The sequence below is a fragment of the Equus caballus genome, chromosome 15 (genome assembly GCF_041296265.1).
Source record: "Equus caballus isolate H_3958 breed thoroughbred chromosome 15, TB-T2T, whole genome shotgun sequence".
In the NCBI taxonomy this organism is placed as follows: Eukaryota; Metazoa; Chordata; class Mammalia; order Perissodactyla; family Equidae; genus Equus; species Equus caballus.
Window position 1 is genome coordinate 65,924,927 of NC_091698.1, and position 19,631 is coordinate 65,944,557.

General features: G+C 40.6%; 1 protein-coding gene across 3 annotated transcripts in view; it reads left to right on the plus strand.

The window, feature by feature from the left end:
• The first annotated feature begins 7,544 nt into the window (after positions 1-7,544).
• FSHR (follicle stimulating hormone receptor) overlaps positions 7,545-19,631 on the plus strand; it is a 167,321-nt gene continuing 155,234 nt past the window's right edge. Inside the window, exon 1 of one of the 3 annotated variants that reach the window (XM_005599769.4) lies at positions 7,545-7,826. In XM_005599769.4, the coding sequence (XP_005599826.2) occupies positions 7,675-7,826 (152 nt within the window). In that variant the 5' untranslated portion in view covers positions 7,545-7,674. The remainder of the gene's footprint in view (positions 7,827-19,631) is intronic. The other 2 variants (XM_023618414.2, NM_001164013.2) reach the window with 2 other exon arrangements.

Consider the following 19,631-nt stretch of genomic DNA (forward strand, 5'->3'; position numbering starts at 1 on the left):
TCAATACATGCCTGATCAAGTAATCAGCTGCCTCCCAAGCCCAGGGAACACGGTTGGCCAGGGCCTCCCAGCTTTACCCCTTGCCCAAGAAGTCATCAAGATAACACAGTATCAGGGTTGCCCGCGGTGTCCACAGGTAAGGGGACATCATCGTATGGCAAAGGCGCGAGGGCCTATGTGGAGTCAAAATAAATTATTCTTTGAAAGCAGTGAAATTTCACTGCTCCTCTTTTGTTTAACCACATTCATAAATAATGGAATGTTGGTGTTACTTTTCTTCATTCCAAAGAATGAAAATAGAAAACAGGCCTTGGGTTTTCGGCTTGCAGTGCTGTGTTGCTGGCAATTGGTATTCATGCTTTCGTAAACAACGACCCTACTCCAAGACGCTGTTATGTTTTGAATGTGTGTATATACTGCATATATATACATATTTTAAATATTTTTTTAGCTGAGGGTTTGATTGAGAGGTTTAACTAGATGCAGGAAACAGATAAGCCAGAAAATTGCCAAATCTACTTATCCTCACTGCGATGGAGACTCAGCTTAAAATCAGCGTCTCCTCAAGTAGTACAGAAACAGAGTTTGTCATTAAGTATAATGCACTACTTTAACTCTTGATTATATTCCTGTAAAGGAAAGAATGCCATATGTTTTAGTCTTGTTGTTGTAACTAAATGTTTAAGATCCTCAGTGGAAGGGGCATTATCCTAGACTTCAATATATACCAACTCCTAGGGCTAAAATTCTTTGTAGATGTCAAGTATAGATTTATATTAATACTGGCTTCACTACAAGCATTCCTAAGAGCAGCCATTTGCCTTGAATTTCTCATGTAACTTCCAGTGATCAAACCAGTGAGTAGATGCAGCCACTTCACCTCTCTCTCCCCAGCCCCTGCTGGTGTCTGAACATATGGAGCATCTGGCCTTCATATCACTGTACCTCAATTCCCAAGCTCCCTTTCAATTTCTGCTTACTCTGAAAGCTAGAAATGTTGGGGGTCAAAGCACTAACCTAAACATCATTTACAATGACTAAAATGTGACTTGAATCCACTCCATTTTGTTTTTAAAAGAGCCTGAGACTTTCTATGTCTCTCTATGAGATATTAAACAAATGCAAGAATTTCAAAATCCACTTTGCTGACTCAAAAGCAGCACCTAACTGCCCATCCAGCCTTCTAGAACGCCTCCCCTTCACCTATCATTAGTCTTCATGGTAACATTTCTGTTGATATAAATTTGACCGTACATTTCATTTGTTATCCAAAGTGGTCAAGGACAAGTTGGAGAGGGTACATCATCTCTCTGCCCACAACACATCGGCCTCGAACTCCCCAAGTCCTGTGTGGGAGAAAGGGTGCAAAAGGGGAGACAGGGGTGAGTGAAGGTATGCGTCGCCCATGGCATAATTGTGCTGACTGGCTCAGGCAGTCAGTGGCATGCAGGTTCAAACAATCATGTGACCAAAGTTGTCCCCATACCACTTCACCACATAAACAAACTGGAAAATTGTCATGAAAAGGATTTGCTTTTCCAGTGATGAGCAGTTTACCTTTCCCTTTCACCGCAACAACTATGAGGAAAAGAATATCGTACGTTCACACCGGGCTCTGTCACAGTGCTTTCACGTGTGCATTGCATTCTGTCTTCACAAGAGCCCCGTAAGTTAAGTGTTTACATCCACATTTCAAAGGAGAAGAAACTAACTTCCAGATGGTTAAAACTCTCCTGAGATCCCATAGGCATGACAAAGCTGTGACCAGAGCCAAGGTCTCCCAACTCCAGCATCCTGTCCTCCCTTTGCTGGCCTCAGGGATAGGTGACACAGATGATCAGCTGCACAGCGTCCTAAAGGATACCTCTCTGGACCACCTCCCCAACACTCTGGGAACTGTCAAATGCCTCTCCTCAGCCTCCACTGTCAGTGCTCAATAAGCCTACCTTCACCACTCATCACTGGCACCCATCCTGAGTCCCCAGTGCAGGGCCACCATGTGCAGGTGTGTAGGTCATGCACTGCTCAACCCAAGAGGGTTCATTAACATTGTGAACTAAATGACCATCCTGTCTCAATATGCAAAGGTGTGCATGGTCCATCAGGCTAGGTATGACTGCCTGTGGAGCTGATGTGCCAGGCTCACAGGTGATGGCCTACTATGTTTACATAATCCCATCTATTTCTCACTACAAATTACATGGTATAACAATAAAATATCAATAAATAAAGCCTAATGTGTAAAAATTCATCTAATAGGAACTATAATTAATGTTGATGATGTGGATTCAGGGATGCTACTTGAAAGACTTAGTGTTTAAAGATGTTTTACTGAAAATTCACACACGATACCTTTATGCTCGTGTCATATCATGAGGAATTTTATTCCTGCCGTCAGTCTCACGGTACTTCACTAAGCCTATAATATTACAGCAAGGCTATGTTAGAGTCACATGAACAACTGAAAATACCGCATGATAATTTATAAAAAGAGAAAAGGAATTTGTTTTTTAAAAAATAAACATAAGCCTACCCAATACATATTTCTGAAAGGAGAATAAATATCTTTGGTCATTTTATAAAGTCATGGTTTTAAAAAGACTAGCCTACATTATTTTCCCTCATAGCGTAGCAACTTTCTTAGTTAACAATGGAACAAACTGCTAAAGGCTGAAAACGAATCTTCAACATTACCATTGTCAGTATCTCTATTAGTTGGCCTAACTCGTACTTCAGAAACCACTACAAAGAAAAGCAAAAATGACCTAACATAAACAATGATGTCCTCTCTAGATGCTTAGATACCTGTGGTAAAAGCTGGCCAAAGTGGCTGCAATTGTTTCCACCTGTGCGTGCGCACCACTTTGCCATGTGCCTTTAGTGTTCCTTTCATCAGACTCCCCAGCCTTAGAATTTGATCCGGCCTTGTGACTTGGCATGATCAACAGATTGCAACAGAAGTTGTGGTGTGCCAGTTCTGAGCTTCCTGGAGGTCACCATGTCAACGTCACCAAGCTAGCCTACTGGGGGTGACTGACTATGTGAAGCAGAGCTAAGCCATCCCAGCTGAAGCCATCTTGGGCCAGCCAGACCCCAGCTGACCCAATAGCTGACCACACACACCTGAGTGAAGGTGGCCAAATCCAGAACCATTCAACTGAGTCCAGACCAAACTGCTAACCCCCAGAATCATGGATAAAATAAATGGTGGTTGTTTTAAGAATGATGATTTGGAGTTACTTGATCTGTATCAAAATCTGACTGACTCACTACATACAAGAGGAAACAATATCATCTTCTAGTCTTTACGTCTAGTTTCCTGTTGGCAGAAGAGTCTCTAATACAAAGGTTTCTACCTCACCTCATTTTACAGTCCTGCTTGTAGGATTTTATCCTTTACGTGGCTACTTTCTCCATGATTGGGACAGCTTTCTGCCCAGCCAGCAGACACACAGATGTTCACCCACTGACCTCAGAGACCCTGTCTTCACATGACTGCCCAGAAAAGGAAAGGAAATTGCCTTGGAAATTAATTTTTCAGATTTATTTATAAGCCATTTCAAATTTCTGACCTGTGGCAAACCTTCCTTGGTGAAGAACTGTACACGGTTCTATGAGACCATCAGAGGCCATAGAATAAAAGCTGCCTGAAAAAACTACGTTGAGACCTCCAGGCCAGTGGTGAGAAGAGATGCTGCTACTTCATCTTTGAGATCGGAGATATCTGAGATTTGAAAAACTTTAATTTATGAAATCAGGAAGCTAAAAGGGACCTTGAATTCCTAAGAGAAGATTCCTAAGGGAATTCCTGAGAGCACCTTCCTAAGGACAACAAGCATAATCACCAACACCTGGTATTTGCATAGGTCTTCATCCCTGGGGAATCTACAGGGAGGTCTGAGCAACCAAAAGGCAGTGCCAAATACAAGGTGACCTCTAATGTAAGGAAGAACTGGCAAATGACCTCCAAAGAAAACTTTTGTGAAATACAATAAAGGAAAAGGCCAGGGAAGCTAGTGAACAGATAAAAAGGATGACAAAGTTCAGGTGGGAGATTAAGGGGGTAGAAAGGAATCTATATTACACATAATTTTTCAGGACTGACCACTCAGTAATAAGGCATTTAATTCAAGTTTATCACTACTAATCTTCTGGGAAGCTGTTAGAGTCTCATTTCCCACATGTGGTTCCCTTTTATATTAGAGAAGGTTTTTTCCTTTCTTTATCCAGTACCAAGGTCAAACATTGCTGCCACAATTGCTGTGCCCAATTCTCTGATGATGGCATGAGTAGATGTTTCTCTTCACTTTAGGAAAAGAGTGCAACTCCAGATAACTGCTTCTGAGAACAGGCCATATATATTCATACCCTAAAACATGTTCTGTCTGGCCAGACTCTCATAAAGCTCATAGGCCCGTGATGGTGCTAAACAACCTAGAACACCATTTTAGGCTTCAGCCCTGAGGTAGAGCAGCCCATGACGGAGCTTATTCTAAACTGAAGATCCAGATAAACTGTAGCACTCTCAAAGCTATGTTAGATAAGGAATGGCTGAAGGAATTGGGGGTTACCTAGAAGGTGATTCAAGAGGTACAAAGTAGCCAGTGATGTGCGAGGACCAGCTCTTACCAGCTGATAAGAGCAGATTGACAAATGCTCAGGAATTTTACAAGCTGTTTGATATCACACTCAAAGCTTGACATAAACTATGCTGGGAGAATTTACACCATGGAAATTAACAAATGATACAAATAAGGACTTTTTTTCTGGGAAGCTGATTGTTAAACATTTACCAGCATATTACTGGAAATAGCTGTCTTCAATTATTTTAAAATTATCTTCGGAAAGAGATTATATTTGGTCACAAGGCATGCTTTCCAAAGCTTTCGAATACAGTATCTGCAAAGGCAAATGAGGATAAAACGGCCTCCTAGGAACTCCAGTGATATGCTCCAAAGTGGCAGAGAATCTAAGTAAATATTGAAGGTATAAAATAATGAGGATATATTATAATGACAGAATTGAAATACTAGATAACAATAAATGCATTTTATCTAGCCAGTGAGTAGGCTTAAAAATTTAAAGTCCATGCATTTTTCAAGAGGGTATTTTAAATACTGATAAAATCAAACTTTTTAAGTAAAAGATATAAGAATAAGGTAAAGGTACAAGGTAAAATTTTGAGAACAACCATTAAAATTAATAAGGAGAGTATATAATATCTAAAACAGTAGCTGGAACAAAATAGAATGAGAAAAAAAACAACACAAAAGCAATAAAGAAAACAAACACAAAAAGTCAACAAATAAAAAGCAAGAATGGAAAAAATGGAGCATTTAAAATTAGAACAAAATAGAAAGCAAGTTTCATGGTAGAAAAAAGCATCTATATAGATTAATAATTAGAATAAATGTAAATTATTGAGGTCATCTGTTAAAAAAGATTGTAAGAATGGATTAAAACACAAAATCCAGTTAATAAGTGGTTATAGAGGCATGCCTAAAACAGAAAGACACAGAAAGGTTGAGAGCCCAAAGATAGAAAAAATTATACTAGACAAATATTTATCAAATGAAAAGCTGGTGTATATATATTAATATCAGATAAAATAGACTTTAAGATAATTTAATTTTTTTTTTTAAAGATTTTATTTTTTTCCTTTTTCTCCCCAAAGCCCCCCAGTACATAGTTGTATATTCTTCGTTGTGGGTCCTTCTAGTTGTGGCATGTGGGATGCTGCCTCAGCGTGGTTTGATGAGCAGTGCCATGTCCGCGCCCAGGATTCGAACCAACGAAACACTGGGCCGCCTGCAGCGGAGCGCGCACACTTAACCACTCGGCCACGGGGCCAGCCCCTAAGATAATTTAATTTTAAAAAGGGATAATAAACACAAAATTCAGATTAATGGTCACTTGTCAGCATAGGAACATAAGAGAAATAAGAGAGGAGAAACAAGTACACGCAATAGCATTGGTTATGTCCTATTTCTTCAGTCCACAAATGTTTCTTTGCTCAATAGTTTACATTTATGTTACTTACATTATCTGTAAGTTGTGAATATGACATAGTTTCAAAATCAAAATCTCAATTTTAAAGAGATTTCTGTTCACTATACAAAGTCTAATTTAGTTATAATTGGAGCTCTCCAAAATCTAAGTGGGGATTTATGGGGCAGGGGTCCAGGTGGGAGGTTCAACTGATAATGAGTTTTTTGTCACTGGAGTTCGTCAAGCAGAGGAAAGTAAACCCTTTTAAATTAATGTGAAGATATTAAAGTAACTTTAAGCATTAGTTGGTTGATTGAATTAAATCCCTTCCGCATGCGAATGACTGTGCTTCCAAGGGTCAAATAATTGAAATTCATTAATGGAGCGAAATAATTTTACTGTTCGTGTTCACCAAAACTGTTAACAATATGGAGACCATGCAGATACTGCCTCGATCTTCCAATCCTGGAGTTAGAATGAATGAGTTACTCCCAGGAGAAGTTAGGGAACAACTTTATGCTAAAAGTTACTTGCTTCTGTTTTCCCCTTAATGATAACTTAATCATTTCATTACATGTCATTATTCCCTGGTGAGGCAGAGGGGAGGGAGGGAGGAGACAGAGTGAGATATACATGTTTAGCATTTTCACATAACTCAATTTATGCAACTAATTACCTAAAGATAGTGTTGAAACTAATTTTAGCAAGTAATAAATTGTAAGCAGGATCTTAGACAATATTCTGCTTTTAATCTGCATGGATTGTGGAGTTGAAAGTAGAAGCCACTTTGCTAAAAGTGTTGCCAAAATTTCCTCAGATGCCTCACCATCAAGGAGATTGGAAATGGCAACAAAAGTGCCAGGATTGTTACCTACAGGGAACACTTAAAACTAAGTTAAAAGAATAGATTAAATGAATTCATTTGTGCCATCCTCAGAACATGGAGATGAGAGAATCGAGAAAGGATACGCAATAGCGGGTGGACCGCTGGCATTTACTAAATCCCCACTGAAAACATAGCCGCTCCTTAGATCACTTGGATTAGTCAGTTATCTCAGCTGATAACCCAGTCAAGAGTGCCTCCCACCCACAGAGATCTGCCTCGGGCTCCCTACCCCACCCGCCTGTCTTCTGAGCAATGCCATTCACAGTTATTAATTACAGAGAGAAAGAGGATCAATGACCAGAACCCAGAAGTTCGGGTTTTCTATCAAGCGGGCTGGAAGGAGAAGGTGATGCCAAGACTAGAAACAGGTCCCTGCTCTTCACTTAGTGGCACTCTTAGTGATGTGTCATATTGTAGGTTGTGTTTTGTTTGGAGAAAGTCAATGATGTCATTCTTCTGAAAAGAGAATGGTGACCAGCAGGGACACTTCTGCAGTGAAAGAATGTGAACTACTCCAGACATACATCGAGCTTCTATTTGCTCTCTTCCTTGGGTCAGGGCATAAGAAACCGATCCTGAAAGATAAGGGAGTAGATTATCTTGCCCCGGAAATCACTGCTGGCACAGAGGAATTGTGCTATTTGTCTGGAAGTGACAAAAAAAAAGCATCATTTGGTGGGTCATGTGACTCTCCACTCTCAAGGCGGATCTCTTCCAAGGGCTCTGTGTGGAGGCTCTGAAATCTGTGGAGATTTTTCTCTGCAGATGCAGGAAGAAAGCAGGTGGATGGATAAATAAGCATGGCCTTGCTCCTGGTCTCCTTGTTGGCATTCCTGAGCTTGGGCTCAGGATGTCATCATCAGGTCTGTCACTGCTCTAACAGAGTTTTCCTCTGCCAAGAGAGCAAGGTGACAGAGATTCCCTCCGACCTCCCCAGGAATGCGCTTGAACTGTGAGTATCAGAGGCAGCGGGAACAACTGCGTGGCTGGCATTTGTGTGTTGCGTGTTATTATTATTTTGACATAAGGCTGATAACTGTTGGGCTGAGATATTTCTGCCCTGATTGAAGGCTTGAATAAAACAAACTCCCCCAGCCCAACGCTCCTGCCCTGCGGCTCTCCCAGAATCTTAGTAAGAGTTTATCTGAGCCTCTGTCAGGGAAGGGCAGTACGGAAACCTGAATCCAAAGGCGAAAGGGAGGCTTTTTAGTGTTTTCAACATATCTGCTCTTGAGTTCTCTACTCTCTTTGGTGGAACCGGAAAAGCAAAACTAAGAAAAAGTAGGAACTTAGAAGATCCAGCATTGGAGGCAGAAAGATGGCTTTGATTTAAGTGACTACATGACGTGTGACTCCTGAGGACACAGAATTCAAGAATGCAAGAGTCCTTGTTGCTTTGGAGGCAACAGCAAATAATTCCTGAACTGAGATTCTGCTTTATGGGGGAAGAGAGGGTTGGAGGAGAGGGGAAGGGGTGTGAAGAAAGGAAGAAAGGAAAGAAGCAAAGAGGTGGAGAGAGGAGAAATACAGGATAATCTTTTATATAGCTAGAAAAAGTGATTCCCAACTTTGAATTTTTACTGAACTATTTTAATAGGAAGTAGAGAGACTTTTAGGGTTGGGTGAGATCTTAGACATCATTTCACTCTCTTTATTTTGCAAATGAGGAACCTGGGGTATGGAGAGGAAAGAGAATTGCACAAAGTTTCACAGAGAGTTGAAACCAGAGCCAAAACTAGAAATCAGGTGTTTTTTACTCATAGTCTAGTGTTCTTACCCCGAAACCCATGTCTGACAGCATTAGAGCAAGAGGAAAGGACTGTTTAACTACTTCCCCTGGAAAGTGGCAAGTTGTGGCTCAGAGATTGTAGATATCCTCAGTGTTTTTATTTCAAGGATTTTAAACAGAAGCTGCTATTCTGGAAGCCTGTTTCAATCTCGGTCCCCCAAAGCTATGGATGACTCTTATGTTGTTGCAGAAGGTGATCATCTTTTCAGTCCACTGGTGATCATATCTACACTCAAACGTGTTGGTGTTGCATTTCAGATTTCACTCAGGGACACATGGCCACAGGCTTGGTTGGTTCTGTTTCTACTTTTTCCCTTGACAACATGAGTCCTCAGTTCCTACCCAGAGGCAGCTGCAGCGGCAGGGAAAATAACTGGTCAGCTCTGTGTTTTGGCTACACTGCCTCAGATGAGACAGCTATTCCTGATTATGGGGAAGAATGTGCCCATGCACAGTCTGTTTAATTAGGTCATTATAAACACAGGAAAAGGCCAATGTACCTGAGCTCTCCTAAGGAGCCACTTGCTTCTAAGTGACTTTCAACAATTACTTAACCTCTTCTGAGCCTCAGGTTTTTCGGTTTTTAATACAACCCTGCTTGGTTGGATTGCTGTGAGCAGTAACTGATATACGCCCCCCCACCCCCCCCTTCTGCTTCTTCTGGCCCTCTCCACTTCTTCCAACTTTTCCCCGTGGGTCAAGCAGTGCCAACCAGTTTCTAAAGCAAATAGTCCCTAAAAAGTTTCAATTTTAGGGTGATACTGCTCTATCCAAAACCCTTCTACACTAGGCTATCTGCTTTCTGGTATCTTTTAATCAGAAGCGAGATTTTTTTCATTCTGCATAGAAAACAGGAAGGAAGGAAGAAGGGAGGGGAGGAGAGAAAGATAGAGAAAAGAAGAAAATGTACCTCCACACCCCAGCCAGTGTGTGTGTATGAGTTAGTCTGGGATGAACAGGAGTATGATTTCTTAAATCATAGAGGATAAGGTATAAATGACTAAAACCTATCTCTGCCTGAGAGCATTTTTCAACTGAGGAAAGAGACTTTAGGAAAGAGTGTATTGGACAGAACACCAGAAACAAATTTCACACTCTTGACAAAGGCTAGCCCTGGGTCAGTCCCTTACTTAGGCGTATGTAACGGAAGACAAAGTCTCATAAAACTAAGAAGGCAAAAAAAAGAGTTCTTGCCAGTTGTTGGTATTTTTCCCCACCTGAGGACTGAGTATGGTTCTTTGAGAGCTTTGATGACCAGAGAAGTTCTCCTGGATATCTAATCTTAAGAAGGATTTTTTTCTCTGCACACTTATCAGTAGGGTGTGAGATGGACCATTCTAGAGTTCATCTTTGTAATCTTCTCAGCAAGGTGTATTGAGAAAAAGAAGATGAATGTTGCTTTAGCTGTTAGACCAAAAAAAAGAAAATTATTTGAGGATATTTTTGAAGTCAGTGTGTTAATCACTGAAGAACAGATAAAATGCCAAGTGAACTAGAACTCAGACAAGTCAGAACGAAAGAGCAATTATTTTTGCTTCCTTAAAAGGATTAGATAAGGGTTACCTGGAATATTGGCAGAAGGAAGATGAAACTGCTTGTTCAACTAAGTATTTCTAATGCACCTTGCAGTCTCCTGAGTTTGAATATTGACTCTAACCATGATCACATTAGGTGTAGGTGGGTGGAATAGCTGGGCTTCAACGACTGACTGCAATTGCTTAATCCATCACCATGTCAAAGCTTCATTGTTAGTCAGGTTCACCTGGGGGAAAATGACTTCTAGATTTTGCTGTGTACATTTTGATCCTATCGTTCCATCTGCTTTGCGGCAGTTTCATTTCATATATCTGCAAGCTATCACCGAAGATTTCTAATTACCAACCCTCTGCACATGCTGACATTAACGCCAAACAACACAGAAGCCCCATCAATGGGCAGGTAGATTCCATTTACCAAAGGGCCCTCCTATTTGCTTGATGCTTTACACATACTACTTCATTAAAACTTCATGATGGAACTGCAAGTTTGGGATGGCTGCTCTAATTTCCAAATGAGGCAAACAAAAGAACAGAAAAGCTAAATGACTTGGGCAGAGTCACCCCTGCGGCTCCTGAGTGGCAGAGCTGGGATCCAAACTTCAGCTCGCGTTTCTGTCTCCTCTGCATGTGTGTACAATGAAAGTCTGATTCCTTTTATTTCTTATGTTTAAAAAAGTAAATTAATAAAAGTATCCTTTAGAATTTTAACCAGAAGTCAGCAAATCTTTTCTATAAAGAGCCAGATAATGGATACTTTAGGCTTACAGGCCATAGAGTCTCTTGCGACTACTCAACTCTGCCATAGTTGTAGGAAAGCTGCCACAGACAAAATGTAAATGAATGAGCATGGCTGTGTTCCAACAAAACTTTGTGTATGGACACTGATGTTTGAATTTCATATATTTTTCACACGTCACAAAATATCATTTTTCTTTTGATTTTCTTTAAATCGTGTAACAAGGTGAAAAACATTCTTAGCTCATGGGCCAGACAGAAAAGCAGGGAACAGGTCAGATTTAGCCCACCGGCTAGAGATTGCCCACTTCTGATTTAGAGTGTGGCTGAGAGTGGTGAAATGTTACTGGCTTAAGCAGGGTTTAGGCAGCCTGCGGTAACATGGCACCATGGAGAAAGTACTAAACTAGGTGAGCAAATCAGGAAGGGAGGGAACATTCACAGGTGGGCTTTTAACTGGTTCTGACAAGTCAGACATGGTAGAGTATAGCCTCTAGAATCCCAGAGACCTCAGTTCAAATGCAGCCTATGCCACTGTCTTTTGCTCTATCATGTGGGCTCTTGGCTATATAATGGACATTGCAGTGTGTGCCTTACAGAGTTGCTATGAGAATTAAATGAGACAATGAATGTAAAACACCTAGCCCAATGCCTCCCAGGTGGTGGGGGCGGTGGTTGCTGTTGTCATCTGTAAAATACTAGGAAAAAAAACCACTTACCACAAAGGACATTCATGTTGACCAAATGAGTCAATAGGTATGAGAATGCTTTGAAAAATTGTTGTAAGGATCTTTATAACTCTGAAATAGTTTACAGCGTTCCACTTACTTCAGAATAATCTCCTCCTCTCAGTGGCTGGAGCACTTACTCTCTATGCATTTACTTTCTGAGTAATAAAATGTATTCCTCAAGGCTTTTAATATTTGCCAAGAACTCAGAGAGCAGGTTTCATTCTTACTGTAGTCAAAGGAATTTTGATTTCTGACTTACCCTGGAAACTCAGCTTCACCTGGAGGCAGTCAGTGAATCTAGAAAGAACCCTTTAATCTTGCTGCATTCTTCCTGGAGTTAGAATCTCTAAGGAGAATGTGAACACCCATTCAAAATCCGAAAGTTTAACTCTAAGTGACAGTATGGATACAGCTACCTTTCCTTCAGCAAGGTCAGATGACCACAATACTAAGAGGAGAAAAGGGTCCAGTGGTGGTCATTCGCAGCATAGGGAGACCTGTGCTGCCTGTGTTGACCTCTCTCCTCACAGGAAGTTCCTGTATCTCATTCCAATCTCAATTGACCGCCATTTACTTCTAATTACCTAATTATATTTTTTCCCTTTTCATTTTCTTCCTTTGCCTTATATTCCTTTTTTGTTTTTTGCTGTCTTGGTTTGGATCACTCTCCATATTCCATAGCTGTAGATTATTGTTTAGTTAGGAGATAGTTTATTTTTCCTTGGTAGGGTCTTAGTTCTGAGGGATGTCTCAGTATTGTGTGCCAGAAAGGGAATACTTCGCTATGCCAATAAGTTCTGTGATCTCCAAGAGGAAGTAGAGTTTGTGATGTCTGCAAACAAGTTTAATTATGGAAGTATTTTCTCTAAAAGTATCTTCAGGGTTTAGTGTTCTGCAGAACATACTTTGGGGAAGGCTAATCCACAAGCTGGTCTTTCCAACCCCAGTCAGCAGAATGAATCCCTAGTAAAGTCTAAATTGCAGCTCAGACCTCTTGACTCCCAGTTCAGTCCTTGATCACAGCTAGAGATGGATCTTGGTTGGGTTTTCTTTGCTTTGTGCCTGAGAAGCAGCTGGTTAAGAATGTGATGTGTCCTCATGAAAGAGATTGTTCTGAAGTATAGATTATAGCCATGAGGGAACTAGGTGATACTCATTCTGAGGTGAAGAAAGGAAAGAGAAAGCAATGGATTATAAAACTACTAAAACTGCTCCTGACTTCCACATTTGTTGAGTATTGATGGTTTAATTCTCCTCATCATGCAAATTTCACTTTCCTTATTGGCCATAACTAATCAGTTTTACAAACTCCCTTCATACTGTGATTAGCAATAGCTCTCTTATTTTTCATTGCCATCATCTTTGTTTGGCCCCTGAATATTTAAAGTCTGGGTTATATATTTACTTCCTAATTTATCTCCTTCCTATTAATCTCTTTCTTCTCCAAACCAGCCTGCTTACTGCCATTCCATTTTTCTTGATAAAACATCACTGCCGCCATGTTATGATTCCCCAGTTCAAAATTATCCAGTGGCTCACCATTCTGACTTGACTTTTCACCGTTCTCCAACAGGAGCCGTCTACTCCACAAAGTTGATACAGACTTACTCTCAAGCTCAGTTTTGTGCATTTCTGTGCATCCCCCTGTGTCTTTATGTTATGACTCTTGTTTATACTATCCTTAGTTTCTTCATTGCCTCTTGAAATCCAACCTACTTATAATCTTGCTCAAAGATTACCTCTTTCATGAAGTCTTCCCTGCCTACTCCATCTCTATTTAATCTGAAGCCCAGCGCTGTTCATTTTCACACTTAATCTTGCTTTGCACTTAATTTTTCATGTGCGTCTTATTTCTTTAACTGCAGTGAAGCTTTCCTTTGTACTCCTTATTGTGCCTAGTTCGATGCAATGTATGTTCTGTGTCCTCAATTACATGTAGAACAAATGATAGAATAAATAAGGGGGAATTACCTCTGTTTATTTGCTCTGCTCCTCAGCATTGAAGAAAAGATTCTTATGAAAAATGATTATTGCTCTCCCTGTGGTGAATTACTATAGGATTTGATAGTTTCCTTGTTTTCCTTGCCTTTTTATGTATTTGTTTTAAGCAAACGCCTGCGTGCAGAAAGAGAGATACATAGACTTGAAACAAGGTCTCCTAAGTTAAAAGTTGAATGTTCTATATTCTAGGCACGTCACTCAATTCTCTTGACTTAAGTAATAATACCTGCCCTCCTATCCCTAACAAGAATATTGAAAGGATGAATGAAATTGCTAAACAACATCACTTTAAACAAGGCAGAAATGTTCAAAGAAATAGAATTTTTGCTAATAGGGTCAGATTCCAAACTCTGAATGTTAGGTTTCCTCTGTTGCCCAGATGTGCTTTGATTATTATAGTTCAGTCTGGATATGAAAACCAATAACCCCACTGTGCAGATTGCCCTAGGTGCCCGTATCTGGACACTCCTACTGCCTTGTTTAGCTAGTTCTTTGAAAGAAACACACAGCACAGTTTTCAAGCTAATGCATACATAATCCTTTCTCTTCTGAAACAAAACCCTGCACCCCCTTTAGTAAGAAGTGATACATCTATGTCCAACATTTGAAATGTAATTGGGCTGGGGGTAAGAGAGGTTTATATTCCCTGCAGAGGAATCAGTAAAATGACTAAAGGAATAGCTATAGAATGCAGTACCTTGAAAGAGAAAAAGGAGAAATTATATTGCAGGGAAAAAATCCTTTAAAGTAGAAGATGAACTCTACCCTGAGAATTGGCTAAGAGCTATAATTTACAGAGTCATTATCAGCACTTGAAGAGCAGGGTTTTGATAGCACAGAAGCACTCTTGCTTGGTGATGATGAAATTCCCTTGTTTACCTAAAGGTGAGTGCTGTCCTTCCTCACCCAAATCCTCTACCAAAGAAGCCTACGCTTCAGAAACAGGACATCTTGGCTGCAAATGGGAAATTCATTTAGCTTTCATTTTAACCACTAATTGGGTTATCTAGTCACTCTGGTTGATTGGACTATAGTTTTTTTTAAGCTGTTAGATTTAGACTCTCCAATTTAGCTTTATTTAGACTAGACTCTAGCTTATATATCCCACAAGGTCACCTAGGAAAAAGAGTAATTATTTTTAATTGCTTAGGATCTGATTATAATGAGATTTGGATGTTTGTTCTAATCTAACCTCTTCCTGAAGTATCTCAGAGCATGTTTTGTGTCCCTGACCTGAACATGCCATTACCTTGTTCTTTCATATAGAATATGCCAACTGATCTAAAAATCTTCAAAGGATGTGGAAAAAATATTTGAATAAAGCATCTAAACCTTACCAAAGACTTGAACTCAATTATATTTTTAGTCTTAGGAATGGCTGAGTCCTCTCTCGTTCATCCCTTATCTCCCAGACCTTTTCCGGCAAGAGCCAAGAGAGTCATCACAGAATCCTGTGTCAAAAATAGTGGAAAATGTATGCCATGAGCCAATTTTTGTGTCTCTCTAATGCCAAGCTTGCTGAAAACCTCTAAGAAATAAGGACTCAAAAAGTTCAGCCAAGTTTCAATGAAACAGAGAAATCAATTAATTGAGGCTATCAGAGAGAAAATTCATCAGTAGATTGGTGAAAGTTTAAAGTAAAATAATGCTGAGGTTTCTTTCAATTCTAAAATGCTTTGACTTTACAAATATCTTCAGGCACCAACTTTCCCCAAATCAATAGGCTTTTTCTAGGTCTCTGAGTCCAGCAGGCGTATAATTCCTAAACTGTTCTGATTTCAGTTGTGGGGTTTGGGGTGGGAGGTAAAGGGGGTTGAGGAAAGTTCCCTTAGGCGCAATACAGTTCTGTTATTTTGAAATGAAGCATGGGAAAACACCACACAGACACCTCTCTCTCCTGTTATTTTCAGTTTGGAAGGAGTTTTAAACAAAGAGTTTGGGAGGGATCCCAGCTCCAACAATGACTTTGTAACGAAATAAACAAAGGCTGATGGAAGATCATGAAACGTTTCATCTGGAATCCTCTTGGAATAGGAGTGGCATGAAAAAGAAAGGCCCTTTATAGGGAAGGGCCATAGCCTTGAGCACTAGATTTCCAGGAGTGGCCCCAATTTAAACTGTCCCTTCTAAGAAAGTCTACTAAATTTTGGTTCGGAAGATAGGATCACATCCCTAGAAGACTGGGTTGCCTCTGGTTGTGCTTTCCCTATCATTTCATGGTAATGGCTTCTGAATTGGTCTCTGTGCCTTCAGTCTTCTCCACTCCCAGCTCCCTGCTCTGAGCTCTTGCTCTGGTCTAATTCCTGTGTGGGCTCCAATGCCCAGATTCAGGACAAAAGCCCAATGTCCTAAGTTTAACATTAAGGTCTTCCATATTTTGGCCTCAAATCAACTCTCCTGTCCTCTCATCTTCCATCCTCTCAACTCTTTGCTCTTTGCAGTATTTTCTATTCCCCAGCTCCCAAATCTTATGTTCCCCTACTCAAATAATATTATTTTCTCCAACCTGAAATACGTTCTCCTACTCCAATATTATTCAGTCTTTGAGACCAAAGTAAAGATGCTCATTTTTCATGAAGTTTCTTTCAACAGCAAATATTTATGGATTATATTTGTTCAAGGCACTATACTGGGCGCTTGGGAGAAAAGAATCAATAGGAGAGGCACGGTGCCTGTTCTCATGGAGCTGCTGAAAGAGAAGAACATCAAACAAGTAATGACAATAATGTCTCTCCTCCCTTTTACCCACAGCAATCAAAAACCTCCCTCAGAACTCAGAATAGTGACTGTCAAAATCACTCATTTGACGATTAATTACAAGTTGCCTTGTGTAATCTGAAATCATAGATTGTGAGAGCTGGAAGAAACAGATGCCTAGTGAAAGCCAGTAGGAAGATGCTGGCCCGCTTGATGCCAGAAGAAAGTTGATGAGAAGACGTGTATCTAACTGTCCTACCCAGATTTGCCCTTTGAACACCTTAGAGTTGATTTCGGGAGCTGTGCAGGGCCACTTCCAAAATACTCCATTCTTTACAAGGTCAGAAAATCCTTGCTTTATTTTACAGGGAGAACATAAGACTTCAAATGAAATAGAATGATAAGTAAGCATCAGCAAATTTCTGATAGGGTTTAACTGGGAGATGTTGAAATATTTAAGTTTGACTAGAAGTTTTCAACTTGCGAAAATACAAGGGACTGGCTCCTTTGAGGCGGGGTGGAAGAGAATGCCACAGGAGATGGAAAACAGCATCAAAGGGGGAAACTTAGGCTGTGCTGTTTCTTTGCCAACCTCATAATTTTTCCTACAGCTGCTTGTGTTCATGAATACTGTTATGTGGATATTGGGTAGGGAGCAGATAAAGGAGTTTACATGTCAAGGCGCTGTGTATGCCGGCTTCCCCCTAGAGCAGCTGAATGTCATCTCTGAAGTCTGGCAATCACACAGTTAGCCTTAACAAAGCCCAGATATCTCTTCTGAAAATGATGCACCTTAAAAATGTTTACTTTGGCATAAGGGGGACACTAATAAGGAATTAATGAATGTTCTTGAACTTATAAACAACTTGCCTTTCTTCTAAATTTCAGACTATTTCGTATGGCTGTGCTTAGAATAGAAAAACAAATTGAGTGCAAAAGAATGACCACTCTCCATCATCAGATCACAACCTGAGCAAGTATCAACAGTCAGCCCAAACCCTTGCCACTGCCATGTGCCCACCAAGGCTAATATCTGGTCAGAGTAAGAAGGGAAGAAACCTTCATTTAATTGGTGTTTGTTTTGTGGGCAAGCAGGGTAGAATTTCTGTAAATAAATATATGGGGTGGTAGAGGGAAGCAGCAGAAAATGCAACAAGAAATACTCTTAATTTAAACAAACAAACTGCAAAGGCAGCGAAAGCAAATATGAGAATTGTGATGAACAGCAAAGAGGTCATCTGGAATCCTGCACACAGTAGCAAAATTGCTTATCAGTCCCCTGATTGTGAAAATCTGCTGAGCCCTTTCAAGAAGAACATACAGTCTTGGAATGGCATCTGATTCCCCAAAACAAATACCTAGAGACAAGAGGAAAGAGAACAAACAGTCATGATAGCCAGATAGGAAAATTACAAAGTAGCTCTGGAAGCCGAGCTCTCGGGTAAGATTTGGGAGGAAGAAGAGCAAAAATAAAAGCAACAGAGCTATAAATAAAAGAAATGGATGGGCCATTGAGTCGGGGAATTGCTGCTTCTGTATCTAGGTTTTGCGTCTTCGGCTGGTCAAATTCCCTGGAGAAGATTCTCCCAAGCTCCTGCATGGAAGGTGAAGTCCTAACAGCCAGCATTCCAGTGGCTGGGGAAAGGGCTGCGGGTATCAACAGGCATAGGAGGTCCCTGGCATCCCCTAGTCCAGAAACTCTTTCTACTCTCTTTAAAGAATAAGCCTTTGGTGTTTTGCTCAGGTCGGGAGGAGCAGTTGCCTGACTGCTCCAAGTGGGAAGTATGGCTGCCTCTTAAACTTTCCACCAATTCTCCTTACTTTGGCCACCTCACCCTACTTCCACCCCACTCCCTAATTCAGGGACACCAGTGCCTCCAATTCCTGAGTGTTTCAGGGATTGTGCAGTGCAAATCACATTGGTTTAGGAGGTCATTTTCTAAAGTCTGCCTAGTCAGCCCTTCTCAAACTTAAATGTGCATGCAAATCAGAGGAATATACTGGGAAAGCGCAGATTCTGATTCAGTAAGTCTGGGGTGGGGCCTAAGAGTCCACATTTTGAAGCAACTCCAGGAGATGCTGGCAGTACTCGTTCCAGAACCACATTCATCTATGTTCTTTACAGTCCTAAAATTTTGTGTCCTTGTTCCTCTGTCCGTGTGGCTTTATGCATTTCAAAAAAAAAAGGAAAAAACCCTCCCCTTACTGTCTTCTGAGTGGGATTTCAAGAGGAAACAAATAGTTATTTCTTTACTATGCCATCTCTGCCCAAGAATCCTCATTCTTTATTCAATCCACTCAATCTGGCTCTCCTCCCATTGTTCCACTGAAAATTTTCTTGTCATATGTACCAATAAACTTCTCTTTATTTTCAATATATTTTATACTGCGGTTACATTATTTTTCAAATAATATATAAAAGTTTGAATATAAGAGGCATCCTCACAATTTAGCTGTCAGATTCAGTGGTCACATCCCTATCTACATGTTACATGCCTCTCAGGAACACTCACAGCTGACCATCCTCCTGCTTGAAACACTTTTCTCTTTTGACTTCCAGGTTCTGTGACACCACACTAGCTTTCCTCTTACATCTCATGCCAGACCTTGATCTTCTCTGCTGAGTTCTCCATTGCTACCCAGTCTCTGAACGTTGAGTTCCTCAGGCTTCATTCAGACCTGCTTCTCTCGTGCGTCTCTACTCTCTATGGTGATCTCTTCCAGTCTCATGGCTTTAAATGCCATCTACATTCAAAATGTATGTGTCATGCCTAACCTTTCCATTTGAGCTCCAGACAAGTAATATCCAACTGAAACCTTGACATTTCCACTTGGATCTCTGACTGGCATCTCAAAACCAACAAGTAGAAAATAATATACTTAATCACCCTCCTCTAAGCCCCTCAGGATCTCCTCTCCCAGTCTTTAGCATATATATATAAGTGCACGTATTACCAACCCCCACCCCCACCCCCAAATCCAATCCAACACAAAGTCCTGGAGATTTGACCCATAAAATATAGCACAAATGTCTCCACTTCTCTTTATCTTTCCTGCTACCACTCTAGCTCAAACCAACATCATCTCTCGTTTGGCTCCTATAAGGGTCCGCACTGCTTCCATCCACTGGTTCCACTTGAACCAACAATCCAGCCCTCACACAGCAGCTAGAGAAACTTTTTAAGAGAGTATGGTATACAATTACCCACAATTGCTCTTAGAATAGAATTTACTCAACTTATGTTTCATGACTACCTACTATGGCA